We start from the raw sequence: 23721 nt of genomic DNA, 5'->3' as shown, positions 1-23721 counted from the left end.
AAACCCTACTCTCCAATCTTCCAACTTAATATGAAAATAAAAGAAACCAATTTTATGATATATCAACGATTCTTAGCCTTATAAAGTGATCAAATTGTCCCAATTATCCAATATGCTATATTTCCAGGCAGTCGTAACTTCTAAATCGACAAAGCGGCCCCAAGACTCGAGTGAAGGGCAGTGACGAGGTGAATTCTGGTCAAATGAATCGAGTCGAGAGCGCACGAGTTCGCCTGTCAAAAATCAGGTAGGCGGGGTCTTGTCCTCCGATCTCACTCTAATGCTTAAGTTAGTTATGGTTCACGGGTTTAATATGCAAGTTAGATTACGTACTTCATTTGGAAGTATTAGATAAATATTCATAATACTCATATCTAGGGAAGAAATGATGAGATCTACCTTCTACCTGATATCAGCCTTAGAGCAACAGTGTCAGGTGTACGTCTAATCAGTAGAGTGACTAGCATTCAAATCACTCTATCAATCATGAATCATGCAAATAGTTGAGATGTTGGTAGTCCTGAGTAAGGGAAAAAATGAGGTAGGACGCCTTTTCAGTATCACCTTATTGATCACTCCATCATCTGAAGATGTCCGAGACGAGATGTCTATTGTCGACAAGGAGTGAACGGACTAATGAAGGGCCGATATCCACAGGTGGAATGGATAAAATTGAACTAGGATCAAGAAGGCCCGCGAGGACGCTTTTGCATTCCATAGAAGAAGCATGAGGGCCCCGATATATGCAACACGTATCCTAATCCTAATGAAAGTTGGAGTCGGGATCCCGGGACCATAATTTTGCGTTTGAGAAAATTAAAGAGAGGAGAGTGGAGAGGAACGTGAAGTTGGATCACAGTGTTAAAATATTAGCACGAGTATACTTAATTTTTGATATAGTGCAGTCGGAGTTTGGGTCTGACTCAGCTTATACCTTTTGAAATATTATCGTAGCCATAAGAAAAAAAAAACCATGGAATCGGTTAATCACTTCTCTTCCTAAATCCACTTTTCAACAAGGGACATGGGAAAAAAAAAAAAAAAGGAAAACGATGATGGTGGACACGTTTTTTCCGTCGCTAGATAGTCACCATCAAAGGTAGGTTTGAATTTTTATGCGGATGTTGCCGACATGGATTCCATCAGACGGAGCCCTCAAAACTGGCTTTAATATCAGCACATGTATTTTGAGATTTTGCTACTTGATTCAATTCGCATGACAATTTCAGTATGATTCAAATGTATTGATGAGCGTTTACTAAATCTAATACGGTATGGTGACATCACAATTCCTAGGGTAACCAATCAAATGCTTCGAATAGACGTATGACCGACTAAATTGATATGATTAATAACAACGAACGAAAGTAATGGTGTCCAAACAAATATGAAGGACTAAGGAACGGGAATTGCATTATAATTCTTGGTATGGTTAATGTTGGAGCAGCGTAGTGCATGCGGTGTTGATGCCACGCAAATTCGTCCTTTAACCATTACAATACATGTACGTAATTTTTTGGTCCGTAGTGTTTTTAAAAGTGTTTTTTAAAAACTTTACTGTTCGTTTGTATTTGAAAATTTTGAACGGTAGATGATTCATTTGGATTAGATATTTTTGAAATGTATTTTAGGCTTTTTTAAAAATTAAAATTTTATTGAAATATTTTTAGAATTTATTAAAAATTTCTTACCATCACCAATTGGTATGGCCATTACTGTCTTTCTCTCTTTCCTCCTCTCTTCTCATCGGACAACCCCAAACAGGGAGGAGGAAAAGGTGGGTTGCTGGGGAACAGGGAAGGAGGGGAAAGAAGGCAAGGGGAGAAGGAAGAAAGGAAAAGAGGAGGAGGAATGAGAAAGAGGTAGGGAAAGGAGATAGGAGGAGGGGGGGAAGGGGTGGTAATTAATGCGATAGAGGAGAGATAATGGCAGTAATAGGTGGTTGTGAGTAGTGGGTGGTAAGTAGGAGAAGGAAGAGATAGTATTTTTTTATTTATTCATTTATTTTTTGGTATTTTTGTTATGTGTATTTAAAATTGTGTGTATTTGAAGTATTTTTAGAGTTAAAACTAGTTTTTGGAAAACTGGGCAATCCAAGCAGTTATTATAATCGCCTCAAAATAAAAAATACCAGTCAATTTGCGCTTCAGGTGGAAAATAGCTAAATAAGAAAGGGTAACATTATATGAATTCACTTTTTTCTAGCTCAACATTCCATGTTGATGCAACATTTATCCAATAACTATATCACGTGATTTTTGAAAAGACAAACAAATATTTTTCATAATTCTCAAAATATCAATGTCTTTCTTATTAGAAAAATGGGCATTATAAAATTCAAGCAATGTCTTCCCTATTAGAAGTTAGGACTACAAACGAATCGAATCTGTTAGACTCGATTCAAAGTTTTGGGTTCGAACTTGAATTCCATACGAACATAAGATTTAAACTTGAATTTGGTTCGATTTAACATTCAATACATTTGAGTTCCATCAGAAACTCAAATTTTTGTTTTAATTTTTAATTTTTAATATTATTTTATCAATAATACACATACAATATCTATAAAATAAAATAATAAATGTATAATTACTTATAAAATATTTATAAATATATTAAATATAAAATATAAAAATTATTCGAACCTAATAGAGTCGAATATGTATGAATTTGAATTCGATTCGATATTTTAATTAAATTCTAATACCAATTCAAATTCGAGTTCTAGCTTGTTCAAAGTCAAACTTGAATCGAATTTTTAAGGAATCAAACCCAAAATGTTTGTCAAGGCTTGATTCTTTGATAGCTTTATTTCCTATAACATTTAGAATTGGATAACATCATAAGATAATGCGGGAAACTAGTATCACAACACCAAAATATACGATAGGATGATAATTTTTTTTTTTTAAAAAAAAAGGTGAAACCTAACGACTTATCCGCATAATATGAAATTTACTGTTAGTCACCTTTTAAAACTTAGAAGGAATGTCTCCACTTTTTCAAGAAATTTTGGAGGCAATGCAAGCAGTATTTGTTAAAGAAGCAACAGTTCCTTTTTTTTTTTCAGAGAAACGGCGAGGTGGTTTAGATAATGTAGACGTACTTAAAAATGAAATATAAGAAGAAGCACCAATTTCATACTTCATAGTCAAGGAAACTTTTATGAGCTCGTAAGTTGCTCTTCAACTTTCAAGGTCTCGTCAGGGCCGAAGCATACATGCACTTATTAATTTCTAGTGCCTTTTTCTTTTATATGAACGGATCACATTCACTCCTCTTTTTTAATCTTTTTTCCGCTTTTGTTCTGTAATGTGGGTGGTTTTAATTATGAGGTAAAGTGGTTAAGTTATCTGAGTGGCTGCCCATCTGATAAAGCATCTTACTTTGGCACTTGATTGTTTCCAAAGGCAAATGCAATAATCAATTCATAGTGTTTGGATTGTTACTTTTTAAACTAATATTTTTGTAGTCTGTTATTATCATGTTTTCCTTTTTTTGTTAAATTTTTAACTATCTTTTTAATAAAATTAAAAATTTTATCGAATTATCTTCAATCCAGAGAACCATTGTACTGTCGTTTCTAATTTTCGTTAAGCAATGGGAACCAAATTATTTTTAGTGCTCCTGCATTTTTTGTTTTTACACATTTACTGTTGGAATTACACTAATCAGCAACGCTGCATGTACTCAGTTCGGCAAGATGGATCCGGATTGGCAAATGAATTTGTCTTTTCATACCATTATGATGAGTAAAAATACAAAGCTGTGCCTAGCGCATTTTTGTCATGTCCTCCTGTCAACCCGGGTTTCAACCTCTTCTGGAACATCTGTCTGTCGTACAAGCGTTGCTTAGTGCGTCTTACCTCTTTATGTGATTGACGGACTATTGCACGAGTCGAAATTTACCCAATGTGCACTTTTAGATAGCAGCCAGTTATTGCACGAGATGGAATTTACTCAATGTGCACTTTCGAGTAACAGATGCAGATTCTCTTATCAATAAAAAAATATATTTATATATAAAGCAATGAGCTATCGAATCACTTGGTTCGTTGACTGGTCTCTGAGTTAAATTACTACTTATTTGGTCATAGCCAATTCAAAGGAAGATTAAAGAACTTTGTAATACGAAGATTGAATTCAGTAATCCAATTTAGCAGCCTGTGTAACAATTGCATAAATCATACCTGCCTGTATTAAAGGAGACAACTTATACATTGTATTCTAGTAGGTCTATGTACCAAAATTCAGAGTTGCTTCCAAAAAAAAAAGTACCATGGTTTAAGAGAGATTTATAGATGACACGCCACGTTCCTTCACGCTTTATATATATATATATATATATATATATATATATATATATATATGGGCTACTCCCACGTTTACTCTCAAAATTATACCAATTGTCCTTAGTATTTTGCTTATGTTAAATTTTAGTACCTCAAAATTGAAATAATCAATTTTAGTTCCTAACATATAGATGGATCATTTCTAGTCTTTCATCACCCTTCCAGTCAAATTTTTGCCAGAATAAATTACGGACACATTAGTGACCAATTTTGACGGACAAATTTAAAATTTTACTTATTACATTAGTTCAAATATAAAGGTGCAATGGCTAAATCTTTCCCCCTCTTTTACCCATCCATCATCCCCTCTCTCTTTCTTCCTCTCCCTTTTTCCATCTCCTCCACTTTCCCTATTTTTTCTTCCCTTTCTTCTCCCTCTTCCCCCCCTATCATCATTCCCCACTATCCTCTCACTTTTTTAACTCTCTTCCCTTCCACCATTACCAACAACTTTTTACTATCCATCGTCATCATCACTATACTCTCCTAAGACTCCTATCACTACCACCACTTCCTTCTTTTCTCCTCTCATTCCTCTTCCTCCTCTTATGCCTCTTCCTTCTCTTCTCTCTCCTCTTTCTTCGTCCCTTTCCTCCCCTTTTCTCCTTTTTCTTCCTTGCATATAAAAGTGTTTATCAGTCGGTAATCAGTAAAAAAAAAATCAATTTTGTTAACAGGGTCAAAATCTAAGTATTATCCAAATTTTTATTTGATAATTGAATTTTGATCGAATAGCCAGTATTTCGGTAAAATATCCATAATTTTAGATTGATTTTTTAATCTAAATTAGTTAAGTATATTTAATATGAAATTAACAATATTAAAGTTATTAATATGTTAATTAATACATTTTTAAGGTCACATATTTGTTTATAAGTATAAATTATAACTTATATCATTATTGACTAGTACATTAATATACAATACGATATATTAGTAGGTATGATATTTATAAAATATTTAATTAAAATATGAAATTTGATAATTTGATCAATAATCAGGAATTTGAGAATCAAATTTTAATATTTATTCCCAATTTGTTTTACCAAATTTTAAGATTGGATATTAATCCATTTTCCTAAATTTCATTTTACCAATATCCGATTTTTGATCTAAATTAGATTGATCAATATTCAATTTTTTTTTCCAAAGTGTGAACACTCCTACTTACACATGCCTCTCGACCCCCTTCCTCTAGGACTAGATTCGGTCGCAACTTGGCTAGGTAGAGGAAAGGAATGGAAATAAGGAAGATAAGGGAAGGGGAGATGGAAAGAATGAATGAAAATGAGGAAAGAATAGGAAGATAGAGAGGGTGAGGAAGAAAAGGATGGTGGTGGAAGAAAAAAAATGAGTAATATGGATTTAAGTTTGCGAAATTATGGTTTATAAGAAGAATCATTAGGAGAAATGGTGCAGTAAATGAGAAATTAGGTCAATATTAAGCGAGTAGCCAAATTTACCTTTCAACTACGTGATAGGTGACAAGAAATAAAAAAATGAGTGCTTTCTATATGTTAGAAATTAAAATCAATTATTTTAATTTTTTTTTTCAACACAGAGGTATCCCAGTCATTATCGGACTAATCCCTTGGGCTGTACATAGCCCCCCGCCCAAGGATGTACAGCAATTTCGGGCAGCAAAATTTGAACTGGTGACCTACAAGATATTACCGCGTGTGATCATCAGCTAAGCTTCCTGCGGGGCGATTATTTTAATTTTGAGAGACTAAAATTTGGCATGTACAATACGTAGGAGACGGTTGGCGCGATTTTTCCAATTTGGAAATCTGCAATCGGCTCAAGATGATAAGTGAAAGGTATGGCTCAACCAGACGGTCAGCGGTGGATTGTTTTGCGGATAATGGTGAAATAAATATAGAGAGAGAGTATAAACTATCCTTATCATACTAATACATGACAAGAGTCAAATCAAAACACCTACCTATTAGAATGCACAAACAAAATATTCAATATGAGCATAATGATGTATTAATATTAAATTTCTATATACTGATAATATGTGTACACTCTCAAACTTGGGCATATATTTTATGTACAAAATTTAGATTTTAAATTCAAGTTAAAATTAATTATCATGCATCAAAATCCAATATTTTATACTTTAGAAAATCTTCTTATTACAACGGCGGTATCAATATGAGCAGGTAACAATTCATTAACATTTCAACCTAACTCTTAATCACAGAAGTAACTAAGCTTATATTTAGTAAGAGTTTAACCTAGAGTCTAAGTTAAACAGGTTTAACATGACCTGAATATAAGTAGGTCACTATTGGATTGACCTGTTAACGGCAAAATGTAAACGGATTGGATTGGGGTTGACACGATAACTGAATAGTACATCTTCTCTCAAGCTTGTTAATTTTTTCTTACGATTTGTTATTATGACATTCATGCCTGGTTATGCATGGAAGTATGAAACTTTTAAATTTGTTTTATGTCTTCAAAAAATTTGAAAACTCTTAAATTATGTGTTTTATCATGTACTATTTTATACTAGATTTTTCTTTCAATTAAAACTTGGCGTTGAAATTTTGGAACTGCTTTTACGTTTTAAAATTTGAAGACTTTATTATATGTTTCTTGGCAATAAAATCTCTTTAATAACAAGATTAAATAGGTTAGGGCGTGTTTCAGACGGATTTATTTGACAAGGATTATTGTCGTTCAAAATGCTTAATAGGTTAAAGTAAACGGACTTGGTTTGTATTAATCTGTTAACAAGCTGTTTATGACACGAAAGTTTAGCAAGTCTGGTTTGAGTTAAAATTTTTTGACAAAAATGACACAATTTAACTCGGCTTCACCCGACTCATTGCCACTCTAAGCTAAGCTGGTGTAGTTGCTCGGACGACGTGCGCTAAACCTACTACTACATGGATTATATTTAGTCGGGGAGTCTTTTTTTTTTTTTTTAGTCGGGGAGTCAAACATGGAGAGAGTGGAAGGCGAGGGACGGGAGGGGCTTTGGCTTTGCTAGCTGCGCGGTATTTTTAGTCCACTTGTAGTGCCGGCCCTCCGCTATAAAACTGGTCTTCTTCTTCTTGGATAGCACACCGCTGGCAACCAGAGTAGCAGTAGTCGTAACACCGCAATCCACGTGTCCTAAAACCATTGGGAGCACGCCGACGTCAGCACCTCGTTCCATTTCGTTCCAGTCCCTCTCTATTTTCTATGCCACCCCCCCAGTATTGACTAACTGACTATTGAGTATAGTATACGACTGGTAAGGAAAGGGCTGGAAAATCATTACTCCCCGCTCCTCTCAGCCCAACAACACCCGAATCCATCGGGGCCGCCGGTGGGGTGGTGGATTTCTTCTCGTAACTCTCTCTCTCTCTCTCTGTCGGTTTTGTTAAAAATTAAAAATTTTAAAAAGTTTTCCGGGGGGGTTTGGTGCAAGCTAACTTGTGGGTGGGTTGGGTCTTTATTCTAGGGCTTGAGATTGTCAAGAGATTTTTTTTTTTTTTTTTTGAGTCTCTACGCAGGAGCAGGAGGAGGAGGAGCTACTCTTTTATGTAAACAAAAACTACTATTGAGGATATAAATACTTTCCTATATTGGGACATATCGGCAACTGCTAAGTTTCTTTCCATCTCTCTCTCTATCTTTCTTTTCTCTCACCGTCTCTGTCTTCCTCAAAAAAAATATACACTCCCCTCACTTTCTTTGTTGCTTCGGTTTAGGGGTTTGCCCTCTCTCTCTCTCTCTGAGTGTGAAAAGAAAATTTGTGCTTACTTAATTACCACGTTTACCGGAGCTTCAAGTGCACGTTTAATTTTCTCAACCCATCAGTTTTTTTTTCCCTTACATATATCAAAACAACGGGTCATCCTATCTTCCCAGCGAAAATCTGTCGATGCTCTGATCTTCGGGTCATAAAGATTGAGCCTGCTGATCGATTTCTGGTTTTGGACTCTTGTTTCAATTTCTATAAGATTTATTTGGAAACTCAATTTTCGTTTTCGTTCCCTCCTGCTAGTTGAATGGTAGTCTGTTGAAGAGTGTAAAATCTGTCTCATGCTAGTCATATACTGACTGCTATTTAAAATATATATTAAAAAAAAAACTACTATCTTCTACTGAAGCAATATAACAGTTCTTCTGTTTATACTAGACGATGTATTGCTCAAACCACATAAAGGGTGCAATTCTATTGTATGCGTCGGTCCCTTCTTTTGTTTGTCCTTGATCAGGGCTTGATAAACCACTGACCCAAAAAAAAAAAAATTTAATTACTGCTAGACACAATTGGTTAGATGATGATTGCGGATATGTGTCCTCGAGGACTGGCTGCAACAGAATTTAGTTACAGGATACATTGGGGTGATTTTTAACTTCAGTTTGGGGAGAAATGGTCGTTTGGTAGGAGGGGGGAAAACAGTGGTGATTGTAATAATTTGGGATAAGGTAGGCTGGTCTGAGCGTTTTTGGATGTGAGGCTCTTTTAGCATGAAGCACTCGGGGATTAGCTGAGTGATTGTTTTGCAACCATGAGTTGCAGTGACAAGTATAACAGAGGAGAACAGAGGGACTGCGAAACACCAGTTGTCGGTTGTGAATCAGATGAGGGTGCCTCCAGGAATGGATCAACAACAACCGCAACCTCCCCACATTTTTGTATTGATCAAAAAGTTCTCGTTGACCCTAAACAGCTCTTTATTGGATCAAAGATTGGTGAGGGAGCTCATGGAAAAGTTTACCAAGGGAGGTATGCCTAATCTACTCAAACTTGCAGCTTCTTGATGAATTTAGTTATTTTTTGCTTCACATTCACTATTGAGAAAGTTCGTTTATGTCTAACTCATTCGAAAGAATTTGGATATCCTGCCATTCGATGCTTGTCTTGCTGTATGCCTCTCTTTCTTTATCTGTGAGCTCATCATGTTGCATTTTGTGCACTATCTATGATATTAAGGTGGGAGCAATTTTCTTCTGCTCGTCAGGGTGCAATTACTTCATGATTTTTAGTGTTTGGAGAATTCAGTAGCATTCTCGCGACCAAATGTTTGAACTCTTATAGGAGGATACTGCTTTATTGGTTCCTAGTTAGATTTATGTCATAGTCAAGGGGAACTAATAGTCAAGGAAAACTCAGACATGCATTTCAGTAAAACTGGTTGTGCCCTTCCAGAAAAGTGGTTACCGTTTCAAATCCTGGGAGCTTGCCAATCAGATTAAGGAATTTGCTTTTTGATGTGTGCATTTGTCTTGGTTGTTTTGAAAATCTGCTACATTCACGCAGGTATGGAGATCGAATTGTTGCCATAAAGGTCCTCAATCATGGCAACAATTCTGAAGAAAGGACTGCACTTGAAGGTCGTTTTGCCCGAGAAGTGACAATGATGTCAAGAGTTAAGCATGAAAATCTTGTGAAGGTGAGTACTTTGGTTATTGCATTTTAATTTTGAATGCTTAAGAGCCACCAAGCTGGTTCCATCGAATTGAGTTTTTTAGCCAGTCTTTGTGCTGTTAGTTGGTTTTCTTAACGAGTGTTGCTCTTATGTAGTATCTGTAATTGTTGAGATTTCAGTCTATTATGTAACTTGTAAGCACAGATTCATGTCAATTTCCACTTCTATGAATTCGTATCTAGTTACCGTTTAACATTTATTTGCCTTTGCAGTTTATTGGAGCGTGTAAAGATCCCTTGATGGTGTTAGTTACAGAGCTATTACCAGGCATGTCACTTCGAAAGTATTTGGTCAGCATCCGTCCAAAGCAGTTGGATCTTCATGTGGCACTAAATTATGCCCTTGACATTGCTCGAGCTATGGATTGTTTACATGCTAATGGGATTATCCATAGAGATCTTAAACCTGGTATCTCATGGCTTGCTGATCTGTACAAGACTTTTGTTTCTATTGTAACCACTTGTTGTCATGTGAATAAATTTTATAAATAATACCTCTTCTTGTTCCTTTAAGTGCACCCGCATATTGGGGGCAAATTCTTTGTCGAATGGTGTCTCTACTTGATATCTAAATGACTCTTAAGACATTGAACATGATTTCCTAAATGGGGGCAAATGCTTTGTCTAATGGTGTCTCTACTTGATATCTAAATAACTCTTTAAGACAGTGAACATGATTTCTTTCATTTCCCCTTTCACGTCCGTTGTTTAGGTATTTATGTTGAGGGCTTGCTATCTAAATGAAGAGTGCCAATCTAGGACTTGCATAATGTGGTTCTTGAATTGAGTCCGGTTTAAGCTGGTACTTTGCTTTTATGTGATGAGATCAGACTGTTTGCGGACCCTTTTTTCTGGTTTGCACTGGCAATCTTTTGGTGTAGCTTTTATTTCTGCTTTTACCAATGATGAATATATTAGGGAAATTATATATGCAGATAATTTGTTGCTTACGGCCAATCAGCAGTCTGTGAAGCTAGCAGATTTTGGCCTTGCAAGGGAAGAATCTGTAACCGAAATGATGACTGCAGAAACAGGGACATATCGTTGGATGGCCCCTGAGGTTTGTTCAACTTTTTTTCGCTTTAGTTTGCCCTTTATCTGAGGACAAGTTATCTGGAGCTTCCAAATTGATCCAATGAAGAAGATTATTTCGTTCTTTTAGTTATTTCACATCTCTCTCAACTATTGGTATGACAATGAGGAGCCCTAACAGGTCTTTTTTCTCTGTTGACCACTTTTATCATGATCTTCAACGGCCTTATTGTGGGCCTTCTGCTAGCTTTGCAAATAAATGATTTTATTCTCTCTTTCATTTCTTCCTCTTTTATTTTTTATTTTTATTTTTTAAAAATTTTTGGGTGCTGTTCTTTGTTACTGATCGGTATGAGAGGTGCATGTATATGCTTGCAACATGTTTGACTTTTTGCATTCCATTGTCAAGTGCTTTTCTTCAACCATCTAAACTTCTTGTTGCAGTTGTACAGCACTGTTACCCTGCGTCAGGGAGAGAAGAAGCATTACAATAATAAGGTAGATGTTTACAGTTTTGGGATTGTTTTTTGGGAACTACTGACGAACCGTATGCCGTTTGAAGGAATGTCAAATTTGCAGGCTGCTTATGCTGCTGCTTTTAAGGTGCATTAACTATCGATGGTCTTTGTGTTCAATTCTTACTGTTTCTTATTTTTCTGGATTAACTTTCCTACGGATAATGAAGTACTACTTTTTCCTGAATTCATTTCTAAAATGTTTGTCAAGGAAACTTGTCGTGTTTCAATCAATCTATACAATTTTCTTGTCAAAGCCACTTTTGTATACTTTGTTGGTATGCTGTTGTTGATTCTTTGGTTGAGTCAGCATTCAATGCTCTTGTGAGTGGGTCATACCTGGGTAATGCATCTTACTAGTAACTGATCCAGGTATGCTTGCCAATTAATGAGTTCATTGGTTTGTTGAAAGTTTCACCACCTTTTGCCATGCGCTCTGTTCATTTTACAACTGACTTATTGGTTATAGCAGTTCTATGAGCAAGCATTTGCTTTTAAGACATTGGAGCTTTTTACTTGATACATGTGGTATGATCATTTCTGATGTGTATATGTGGACCATGTTTGTCTTGCTACGTTGTTAAATGGCCAATTTTCTGCAACCTAATTAGCTTGAAAGTTTACTGGAATTTGTGAGTCTTGTTGGTGTGATTCAGCTGATTCAAATGGTCTCCCCTCCACATGGCATGATGCTGCAACTTATGCAAGCTAAGCCACCACAAATTTTGTTTTCATGACAAAACATGTCAGTCTCTTGTATGGTTCAGAAAATTACGTGATCGTGGTGTGCAAACCTATTGCGATACCATGTAAGTTGCAGTTTTGGTTCGACTCAGTGCCACCCTTGGAACATTTTATGTATTTTAAAGCATCCAATCAGTTTTAGGTTGTTTGCATGTGTTCGCTGTTTTCTCGTCTTGGTGAAAGAAATCACCGTGTTACATTAGTGTCTGATATTCATCATGTATTGCATTGAACATGCAGCAAGAGAGGCCTTCCATTCCAGAAGACATTTCCCCTGATCTCGCTTTCATTATGCAGTCATGCTGGGTTGAGGATCCCAATCTGCGACCTAGCTTCAGCCAAATCATCAGGATGCTGAACGAATTTCTCTTTGCACTGCCGCCACCAGAACCATCTTTGCAGGAAGCCCGGTCCAATGAAGCAACAGTTACAAGTAATGGCAGTATTGCAGAACTTTCTGCGCGAGCTAGAGGGAAATTTGCCTTTCTGCGTCAGCTCTTTGCTGCAAAGAAGGCAAGAAACTCACAGTAACCGAGTGATTGCCTAGATGCTTTTTGACCTGTTTCGACAATGGAAAAGAAAGCAAGCCTTGCAGGTTTTTGAAGCAGAAGTAGAATCGTTATGCAGTCTTGATTCATTAGAAGGACAAGTTTGAAAAGTATCTAATACAATCTGTAATTATCTGCAAACTTGTTGAGGAAAAATATATATAGATGAATGACTATTTCTAAGCTCAGGCCACTTGATTCCACTTGAGCGGTGCTGTTGTTTGAAAATGCTTGCTGGCCAAATTAGTACTGATGCACGGCGGTTATGTGGCTGGTTGATGGGGAAATGTTCCGGCTTTCTTTGGGGGTGGGGGGTTATATGATCTTGCTAGTGTTACTACACGGTATAAAAGGGGCCTTATTGTATAAACTCCTAAGATTATCCTCCCTGTTCGATAAAATTGGCGGAAGAAAAGTCAAAAACCAAAAATGTTGAAGTTGGAGTTGAGTCCTCTGCTGATTGTTAAGGGCCTGAATTGACGCCCAGGCGGAGGGGAAAGCAGAACAAACCCCAAGCCCAAGCAAGCTGACAACAAAGGAAAAAGAAAGCTTTTGAATCTCATCTTCATGGTAGTTTAAAAAATGCCCGTCTTCCTCTTTTTGTCTAAATGAAATTTCTTTTAAAATTTTAAGGTCAATCGTTTAGGCACTTATTCCATTTGTTGTTCATGAGCACCGTAAGAATATTTTAAAATTTTAAGGTCACAGTAGGAAATGTAAGAGAGAATATTTATGTAAAATAGGGAAAATGACAGGTTGCAATTTGGTCGGAAAACAACTTTGGCTAAGAGACTGTGTGTCGAGGGAATAGGTTGTGGGGGAAAATAGAAGGAATGGGGAAAGAGGGGAAACAGGTGTCTTGTGTGGTTGATGAAGAAAAAAAGTACTGATGCGTGAGTATTTTGGTGTGTCTTATTAGGAATGGTGTTTGAATTATATAATATATTAGTATAATTAATATTCATATATTATATATTTATATATAATATTTGTATAATTAAATTTAATTAAATATATAATTTTTAATTTAATTAGTTACAAAGTTATAATAATGATATTATTAGTTATATGTATTATATAATGTATATTAGTATATGTAATATAATTGATATTATCAATTATCCTAATAATTATACATGTTTACTAATAGAAATTATTAATTAGTTATACTAAATTTACTAATACATTTAATTAGTAAAAATTTCTTATATCCCATTTCGAAAAAACTAACGAACCAAACATCAACTATAGTAATTATGCAAAATCAATCAATACTTATTACAATTGAATTAAATATAATTTGTTTCAATATTATAAATATTAGATTTTAGGTTTGACTCAAATCTCTTTTATCGGTTATTAATAAAGATGTCTAAGATTGCTTCTATTTTATTTTTTTACGGATCGAATTATTCTATGCACAATATTATGAGATATTGACCTATAATAGATAAATAAAATTCAACTTGAAATTATCTGTATAAGTAATCATACATAAAATTTTCTTATGATCCCATAGTACCTTCTCTTTTTTTTTTATGGATGGGAATTAAAAATTAACTCGGTACCGAAAATAAATAACACATTAGACTAAACTCTTTTTAATACCTTTTTTATGTTGCAAAAATAATACTTCTTAAACAATTGTTAGATTTTAATTTTTATGTTGCAAAAATAATTTTTTGTTATCGTTATGCTTTAAAAGTTAAAACGCACGGGTCAAAATACCAGTATTTTAGTACTTGAGAATATGTAAAGACACACGTACATAGTGGTAGATAACAACCTAAAACTGAGAGGGGTGAGTCAAAGCCCAGCCCAAAGGTGTCAGTGAGTCAGTCAGTCAGATAGGTGAAGAAGACGACCAGCGACAAGAAGAAGAAGAAGAAGAACAAGGATCGTTGATCAGGGAGAATTTTGTTGGTTTGCCTGGGGTGTGTCTCTGCATTTCACCCCAAAGTTAGCCAGCCGGTAGGGGTCGATACGGACACTCGGAGAAAGTTCTATGACCAGAGGATTATACAGTATTGATGATCGGATGATGATGCTTTAGACCTTTTTTCCGGCCTCAAAAATCTTTCTTGGTAATAACTCCTCTTAGTCCAATACTATTTAGAACCCCAAAAATATGTGTATGTATAAAAAGAGAGCTTTCTGCTTGTAGTACGCAAGGGCAAGGCTGGTTGATTTTGTCTGATCCATTAAGTTTATATGTAAACTTTCCCTTAAATTCTTGATTACACTCCATTACTTTCTCTGGGTTCCTTACACTTGCGCTCTTGTCTTCAATCAAATAAATAATAATAATAACAAAATAAATAAATCTTTCAGGTGGTGATTCAACTGCAAATTATTAGATGCACTTTGGGCTTTGGACTGGATACTCTTTTTAACTTTTTTGGTGGGTAGGTCGTGGGGTTGACCTGGTACGGATTGGATTGTGTTGGAGCTCTCTACTGCTCTCTGAGAGACGACTCTAGCCTCTAGGGGGCGGAGCGGTGCGGAGCTCTTTCTTGGGTGATGAAATTGAAATGGAGGAAAATGCAGCAGCTTTGCATACTGCTATCAGTGCCGTGCATGCCTTGGGCAGGGGCTTTGATGTCAACTTTGATACCAGATTGCTTTACTGCAAGGGAGTTTCAGGCGCCACTGTAGTGGAGATCGACGAGGGCAATACCAGGGATCTCTGTTTGTATGATAACTTAGTTGTCCCCAGTGTTTCCAGGGATATCAAGACCTTTTCTGAGCCTGCTGCCCGTCATGCCTCTGGTGTTTGCACTTATGATGAGGTAACTACTACTACCACCACCACCCCTCCTGCTCATCAATCATCATGCTTCTCTATTTTCCAATTCTTACTCCCCTTCGCTGCTCCTATCGAGGAGAGTACTACAGTAGTTGTATTATTTTTGTATTTCAGGTAACCGTCTGACTTTTGCCTTGCGCCCCCATATCTCGAATGTCGCCTTCTGCTCTTACTTTTCATTTGACTCCACAATAATTATTGAATAACCTTCACTATTGCTTATACGCTTACTTCTCTATTAGAACAGAGCTCAATGGTGAAACTACCAGATTCTGCGTGGATAATCCTCTTTTCTTTTCTTTCACTCAAACCTGTTCTGCAGCATCAATCTATGATTAAATGGCCTTGCTATGATCCAATTGGTTGCACGTGTTTTGCTTTTCAAGTATATATGCTTCATTAGATTTCTGTCTTCAAGTCATCAAGAGAAAATGAAAAAACGGAAAATGCTCTTCTTTTGATTAATATGATTGTTCAGAACTTGTTCTAGGATATCTATGCCTCTATTTGCCTCAGTTTAATTTGAGTTATGTGTTCCCCTGTAATCTGACGAAAGCCGCCTTATCCTATGTTTTCTCCACTTGGAGAATCTCTATGTTAGATGTCAATGATATGGTCCTGCATTAAGCAATTGTCTGTGAGACTTTGAAGCATCACTAGGTTTCAAACATTTATTTCATTGTTTTGGAAATCAGAAGCATCTTCATGATGTCTCAGCATGTAGGCACCTAGTTTGTTTCATAGAACAACCTTTTTCAATTTTAATTGCCATAGGTTGCTAGTTGTCGCAATCCTCTTGTCTATCATATCTGCAAACTTTAATGGAAGAAATCATGAAGACAATGACAGGAATAGAAATCAGTGAATGTATTCCGAGTTGTTTTCAAACTACATTATTAGTTTTTCTGCCAGTCTACACCATTTGCTTTGGCATTTCCTTCCTTTATAGGGGACTGAATGTGGATCTACTATGTACATGAGTTAAATATGTAATTTTGTATGTGCTTATCTTCATGGATCTGGGGGTCGATGGCACTTATGGTGGCTCTAATCTTCTAATGCATGTAAAGTGTAAGTGATTGCAGATGGTGGAGTATTTTAATAGAAGGGCAAATTTATTTGGACATTCTCCTCTTGGAAGCTTCAATGCCGCATTTAGCTATACTGGGTCTAAGCACATAGATGCTGCTACTACAAAGACCCTTTCCATAGATGGATTCTTCATTCCTCTTGCAAAGCTTGAACTCCGGAAATCTTCCATGGTATTGCAACAAAATGCTAGAAGAGCAATACCAACGTTATGGGATCCACCAGCCTTGGCTAGGTAGGAAATATTGTGCTGTTTATAATTGATGGAATTTCTTTTTTCTTTTTCCTGGGTTTGTAATGTTGTCTTACATTTTTCCATCTATGTATCTGCCAGCTTCATTGAAAACTTTGGGACCCATGTTATTACATCTGTAACTATTGGAGGGAAAGATGTTATATATGTGAAACAACATGACTCGTCATCTTTGTCGACCATGGAAATAAAAAGTTACGTCCAAGACATTGGAAATCAAAGGTTCTCGAGTGCAGAAAGTCTAACGAGTTCAGGTTTATTGAAATACAAGGATAAGGCTAGTTCCAGTATATATCTTTCTTTGTAGTAATTTTTCAACTTTTCCAATTTTTCGATCTTATTTTTAGGCTTTATGTTTTTGTTTTCGAAGCCTGGTTTCTGATTTCTTAAAAGATTGAAAAGTATATTCCATCTTATTACCTTCCCGCTCAATTCTGCAGGGACATGATCCTTCTTTATTCAACAGCCAAGGGATATATCCACAACCAAGTATTACACCTATTCTTGCAGGCAATGGAAAAGAGGTATGCAGCATATCTCATGAAACAGTGGTTGCAATAGTGAAGCAATTGCTGCTTCCCTTCTCTTTGGAATTATGTATTTTGACACTTCCACTATGTTGCATCTGCCAATTGCCTGAAATGAAGAAATTAGCTACATTATCAAAGTCCAAGTCTTCTACAATCACTTTTTAATTGCTAATAGTAATTTGTAGCAAGGAAAGCCTTGACAATCCAATCTTCTCATATTGCATCTAGATTGTCACATGCTTGCTAATTCAGCATAATCATGAGCAGTCTTAGGAAGTTTAACACCTTCATGCTATCTGTATCTGTATGGTCAATGATGTTGTTGGGGATGAACTGGTAGACCTTCAAGGCGGTGAGTATATTTGATGAAAAGAGGTGATAATTATGCATATTGAGGTCTGTAGCTATTATATGACTAAATCAACTTTAGTTCGTCTAAGTGTAATTAATGATGCATGGACAAATTTGCTTCTGAAAGATGGCAAAATAAGAATTCATTGTGTGGGGGGAGGGAGGGAGGGAGGCAGAGAGAGAGAATTTTCTTTTGTTGAATCTGCATTATTTCCTTATTTTGATTGCAAATTACATATTGTGTGGCCTCTAAAATGATTAACAATGGTTAACATCAAAATTTTCAAATATATTTGATGCAGGATGTTACAGTCATCTTCAGACGAAGGGGAGGGGATGATCTTGAACAAAGTCATACTCAATGGGCAAGAACAGTTCAATCCTCTCCAGATGTTATTGAGATGCAGTTTTATCCAATTTCACTCCTTCTTGATGGGGTTAGAGGAAAGGAGCATTTAACACGAGCTATAGATCTCTACCTGGACCGTAAGGCATTTTACCTTTTAAAGTTTTTGCTCCTCATGTGCTGGAACAGCTGTCAGAAACTGTTGCTAGCAAGTGATTTCTTGTTATAGCTAATGATTACAGTTTTGGCTATTGTATGCAGACAAACCTCAGATTGAAGAGCTGAGATATTTTCTAGAGTTTCAGGTCCCTCGAACATGGGCCCCTCTGCAGGACAGGCTTCCAGGTCAATCAAGAAAGGAACCTGTTTGCCCATCTCTGCAGTTTAGCATGATGGGGCAAAAGCTTTATGTCAGCCCGGAGCAAGTACGTGAGCATGTCCGATGTAAAACTTAAAACTATTATGGAGTGACTTGGTGTGAGAAAAAGTTCAGCTAGCTTCTAGTTCTGATGCCGACTAATTTGCAAAGTTTTACCTCTCTATATCAATTTAAATAAGATGTTTTGAAAGTTTCAAAATCTGTTTGAAAAGCAGCCAGGACAGATATTACTGCTTATGCTTATGCCACAACTGGTCAACTTATCATAGTGGTTTTCACAATATTCAATAAGACTCTGTAATCTTTTCCAGGTGACTTAACTTTTCCTCCCCCTTACATCTAGAGAAGGAACTTAAAAATGGAACAGAACATCTATTAAACACTACAAATTGCAATCTGCAATATAATAGTTATGGTTTGTTGACTACTGCTAGTGCCTTTTTGATGTACCCTTAGATCCCCAGTGATGTATCTTAGATAAACGTAATGCAGGTATCAGTGGGACGCAAGCCTGTGACAGGCATGCGGCTTCATCTGGAAGGATCCAAGCAGAATCGTCTGTGTATTAACCTTCAACATCTGGCATCTCTTCCTAAGATCCTCCAGCCATACTGGGAGTCACACGTGGCAATTGGCGCTCCAAAGTGGCAGGGTCCTGAAGAACAAGATAGTAGATGGTTTGAGCCTGTGAAGTGGAAGAACTTTTCGCATGTGAGCACTGCACCAGTAGAGAGCCCTGAAACGTTCATAGGTGATTTCTCAGGCGTGTATGTAGTCACTGGAGCACAGCTTGGGGTGTGGGATTTTGGTTCACGGAATGTGTTGCATATGAAGCTTTTATATTCACGGCTTCCGGGATGCACCGTACGAAGATCATTATGGGATCATGCCCCAAATGAAAAATTGAGGAAGCAGGTTGCGACAGGAAGTAACAGCAGTGATTTGACTTCAGGTTCAGGGGAGAAGTTAGCAGGCAACAAGTTGGCAAAATTTGTGGACACAACAGAGATGTGCAAGGGACCAGAAGATCCTCCAGGTCATTGGCTGGTTACAGGAGGAAAGCTTGGGGTAGAGAAAGGGAGAGTTGTGTTGAGGCTAAAATATTCTTTGCTGAATTATTGAGCCACCCTTCTTCAGAGGTCAACTTTACGCAGCAATTTTCATTAGATGGTTTTGCATTGTGTACACGGTTCGCGGTCATCTTGCAAGGGAACTTGCTTCGTGACATGATGCAACAGAGAGATTTTTCCTCCTGGGGTTGTCCTGTGTTGTGTAAGTTGATTTCGCAATTTTGCACCAGCTTCCTATCTTGTGAGTCATCCCCATGCGAGCTCTGTAGCTAGTATTAATTGTAATTTGTCCAGTTAGTCTACCTTACTTGGTCACCCTCAAAAGGTAAACTCGTGGGGACGTGGGAGTTCACGGCCTCTCCAGACAGGAGGTCTCCCATATCTGGACGGTTTTGTTAATTCTGTACTACTACTCGTTAGTGATACAACCTGGAAAAAGTATGTTGTTTCTGTTTGAACAGTTGGGAAGGTTTTACGAGGTAGAGGAAGCAGAAGGTTGTTCAAATGCTTGTAACGCATAAAACCAGCAGTTGAGATCCTCTATGTCACTATTCGGTGTCAAATTCAATACCAATCCCACTTATCACGTCATGGTAGAAGAAATTTAAATAAATAGCACATGATAAATTAAATAAACAGGATACTTGGCATAAATATAGAAGTGTCATTGAATTGTCACTGAAAAAGTGGCACTGAGGATCCCGTGTGAAAAATCAGAGCGTGTGTGTCATTCAAATGTTTGTGTACCAGAGGCAAACGTGCACGTACCACCAAATTGTATATCATTACTAGTCAATTCGTCGAAACTGCTTTCAGCAGAAACTTGATCCTTTTGTTGAGCCCAGATGTCTAAACCTATTAAAACAACAAAGGCCTTCGCTCCAGAGAGAAAAACGTCGTAGGAGGGACAGTGAGGGGGCTTTTAACCATGGTAGCGACTCCTCAAAATTTCCTTGGTTACTAATTGTTTTTCTTTGGACCAGCTAAGACTAACGGGCAACAAAGAATTAGGAGGCCAGCAAGAAGTGCGAATTGGGCCACGTTAAGTCGGGCCTATAAACAAATACTTGGTATGGTTGAGTTTCATTTGCAGAGGTACAAGAACTTAAACGAGACCGACGCAAGATTATTGTTGTTATTATTATTAGGAGCCGTTATCAGAGTGGGGCAGACTAGGATGAAGAAGATGAAGCAGAAGCAGCAAGCATGGAAAGTGGAAATAGAAGCCAAGAAGGCCGATGGCTTGGCTTTCGGGCTCAAGGCAACCAAGGCCTTGCCGCCACCGGCGACTGCTGCTGCTCGCAAGTTGTTCCGATTTTCACTGCGCCTGAAGCTTTCCTCAGTCGTCATCCATGTCAAATCTAAACACAAACCTTCAGTCTGGCCCAACCCCCTCAAATTCTTCAAATCTAAATTTGCGCCAAAGTTTAGCGACAAATTTCGCGGAAGAACCATTCCTGCTGCTGCTGCTAAGACAACTCTCAACATCCCTCCTCCACCAAGATGGAAGGCGATGACTATCATCAAGGTATTTGCTACTACTTTTTTTTTAGCTTCAGTTCAATTGGCCAGCCTTGACTTGATTAGTTAATTATCGCGGTCACTCAGAAAAAAAAAAAAAGAACCGGACAAATTATCGTTCTTCTGTTGGATTAAAAAAAACCAAAGAAAAAAAAAGTTATAGAATGCTCCCTCTGATTCATTAAATACAACTAAAAAATGTAGGGATGGGATTGTTGTGGTGGTGGTAGCTCTTCCGCATCGCTTCAAAATCTTTACCTCTTGCGGCAATCGATATCCCAGAAAGATCAAAATGGGATAGTACTACAACTAGCAGTTAATGTTTCGGGGTGGACAGGGCCTATCAGATACGTTGCTTCTTCAGTATTCGAGAATGATGCGGGTTTTGGCAGAAAACTGAGCATCATACTGGTGTTGTTGCTGCTGGTTACGGTGTTTATTAGTCCCTCCCTCCGTTGTGCATCCTCTCTCTCTGTTGGTGGTGCGTTCGGGATCCTTCAAAGCCTAGGCATTAGAATAAAGTCTTTCCAGCTGAACGTGCGTTCATTTGCGGTTGAGAATTCAGATGGGTTGATTTTCCGTTAATTAAGCACCAGGATACTTATAAATTATTTTGACAAGATAAAAGGAGTGTGACAAGTTTAACAGCATGTTTTGGCTCCGTTTGGGTAGAGTGATTCGTTTTATGCTTCTGTAATAGCTGCCGTGCTGTGTAAAAGGAAATTTTACTTTTTCTACCGCTTGAAGGATTATTTGAGGAGGTTCCTCTGTTTTGGTTCCATTGCTTTAGGAGTTGAGATTATTTAATTTAGTGCTCTGCTCTACAATATTGGACACTTTCTTGTCGTTGGGGTGTCGGTAAGAAGATGAAATTTAAAGAAATATGCGCATACGAGGAGGGAAAGTGAGAGAGTATTATGTTACAGATTATAATATAAAAAAAGATTCTATGACATTTTTCCCAATATGTATTCCTCGATTATGATATTAATCTACACAGTATATGAGTATTTAAAATTATTATATGGTTTAATAACGAATTGATTCAAGTAGGGTTTTATATATACTAGCTGTCGAGGCACACTTGATGCGTATGCAACTAATGGAGAAAATTTACACCAATATGCATTAAATAATTTAGATGAGTTAATACCAATATGTGTTATTTGGGATAAAAAGTTAATTGATTGGAAAAGAATCTATATATCTATGTCTATATATCTATGATCCTAATGAAATATTTTAAAAAGGTTCAGCAAGTTCACTTCCAAGAAATACAAGTCTCGCTGAACATTTTTTTATAATACGCACTCTGCATGATTCAATAGAATTAATTAAGCCACCAATATTAATTTTCATACTAAAAGTTGATTGGTGTAAAAAATGTTCGCACCTTTGTACAAGATTATCAAATCCAATGCATAATGTTTGTAAGTATTTCATTTTGAAATCAAATAAAACATGCAATTACATTTATTTCTATCCATATATCATTCATTTTTTAATATAAATTTTTATTATTATTTTAATATCCATCTTCTGCAAAAACGCAATTCTTGAATGATCTATAGATTTTGTCATACTTTGAACTATTGTTAGACAAATCTTAAATTTTAATTATGTTGATATAATTTTTTTAACTTTTTTCAAATTATATTGGTATAATCTTTTAATTTCTTTCAATAACGTAAGCACTGTGCGTAGTACTGGTATCCACACTAGTCTATATCTATATAAATTTGAGAAGGGATTTTTAGGAACAAGCCTCCACGTATCTTCCCGCTACCAATTCCATTTTCCTATCATTTCACATTTAATTTAATTTATAAAATATATTCCTCTCAACTTCCACATCTACTATTCACATTTGAAATTATTGGTTACTTTTTAAAATCATTTCATTTCAAATTGTTGGTTAACATGCATGTTATCCAATTTGAATTTCAACCCATCACGTTTCCAATTGTCTTGCATTATTTATGATTCTACTCCAATTCAAACTTCTATAAGACCATAACAAGAGATAACAAATATAACATCCTTTCATGCTTTCTTATTAATTTAAATAAGTAAGATTATTTACACTCCATTTTTGTTATTCACACTTCAATAATCATTTTGATCATATAATTTTCATTAATTAGACTATATGATAAAAAAATGGTGGAATTGCAAATAATAAAAAATGGAGTGCAAATAACATTTTCTTAAGTAAGGAGTGGCTTCCATGCCTTTCTAATTTAAAAAAGTAGTGACTCCGGTTATATAGGAATTTGGTTTGAAGTTTATTAGTGGGAGGGTAAATAAAAAGAAAACATTGCCAAACTTAGTAAAAGTAAAAAAGTAAATGATAATATTTTATCTTTTAACTTGGTAATCCTAAGTAAAGGGCAAAATTAAATAGAAAACAAAAAGGAAATAATGTCGTGGATTTAAAAAATCAAGAATGATACCATTCATGAAATCCAAATTATGAAATCACTAAATAAAAAACAAAGTACTACTAGCCTTTTAACGTGAATTTTTTTTTTTTTTTTGAAATATTCATTTTTGATAAAAAAAAATATGATAATAACAACACCAATTCTACCTAAAATATTTTTAAAAAAAAGTAACATTATAGTTTAAGAGAAAGATATAGAACATTCAACCCTAAAATACTACTTAATTTGTATATATCTTGCCCAAATTTGACATTAGATTTGAATAAGAGTGCAAAACCCAAATACTAAGGATAACTTTTGGTAT

General features: G+C 36.2%; 3 protein-coding genes across 7 annotated transcripts; all 3 read left to right on the top strand.

Moving 5' to 3' along the window:
• Positions 1 to 7832: 7832 nt before the first annotated feature.
• On the top strand, positions 7833 to 12836 carry LOC113775940 (serine/threonine-protein kinase STY13). 4 transcript variants are annotated; one of them, XM_027320997.1, is made up of 6 exons: positions 7833 to 9087; positions 9622 to 9754; positions 10003 to 10198; positions 10725 to 10849; positions 11266 to 11424; positions 12378 to 12836. In XM_027320997.1, exons 1-6 carry the CDS (start codon positions 8870 to 8872, stop codon positions 12609 to 12611), a joined length of 1065 nt encoding a protein of 354 aa, XP_027176798.1. In that variant the 5' UTR covers positions 7833 to 8869; the 3' UTR covers positions 12612 to 12836. The 4 variants fall into 4 exon arrangements, with proteins under 4 accessions (XP_027176798.1, XP_027176801.1, XP_027176799.1 ...); XM_027321000.1 differs by having other exon boundaries at positions 7834 to 9087; positions 11266 to 11319; XM_027320998.1 differs by having other exon boundaries at positions 7834 to 9087; positions 11266 to 11319; positions 12321 to 12836.
• A 1611-nt stretch (positions 12837 to 14447) lies between these two features.
• On the top strand, positions 14448 to 19910 carry LOC113776214 (MACPF domain-containing protein CAD1-like). Of its 2 annotated transcripts, none has more exons than XM_027321322.1 (8): positions 14448 to 14712; positions 15038 to 15417; positions 16520 to 16758; positions 16858 to 17053; positions 17217 to 17300; positions 17960 to 18143; positions 18265 to 18428; positions 18875 to 19910. In XM_027321322.1, the coding sequence occupies exons 2-8, from the start codon at positions 15160 to 15162 to the stop codon at positions 19502 to 19504; spliced, it is 1755 nt and encodes a 584-aa protein (XP_027177123.1). In that variant the 5' UTR covers positions 14448 to 14712; positions 15038 to 15159; the 3' UTR covers positions 19505 to 19910. The 2 variants fall into 2 exon arrangements, with proteins under 2 accessions (XP_027177123.1, XP_027177122.1); XM_027321321.1 differs by having other exon boundaries at positions 14960 to 15417.
• A 651-nt stretch (positions 19911 to 20561) lies between these two features.
• On the top strand, positions 20562 to 21754 carry LOC113775514. The gene is made up of 2 exons (XM_027320423.1): positions 20562 to 20980; positions 21178 to 21754. The coding sequence occupies exons 1-2, from the start codon at positions 20630 to 20632 to the stop codon at positions 21556 to 21558; spliced, it is 732 nt and encodes a 243-aa protein (XP_027176224.1). The 5' UTR covers positions 20562 to 20629; the 3' UTR covers positions 21559 to 21754.
• The last annotated feature ends 1967 nt before the right edge of the window (positions 21755 to 23721 follow it).

Source organism: Coffea eugenioides, chromosome 6 (genome assembly GCF_003713205.1).
Source record: "Coffea eugenioides isolate CCC68of chromosome 6, Ceug_1.0, whole genome shotgun sequence".
Taxonomy (NCBI): domain Eukaryota; kingdom Viridiplantae; phylum Streptophyta; class Magnoliopsida; order Gentianales; family Rubiaceae; genus Coffea; species Coffea eugenioides.
Note: the sequence above shows the minus strand (reverse complement) of the source record. Positions and strands in the feature narration are given on the sequence as shown.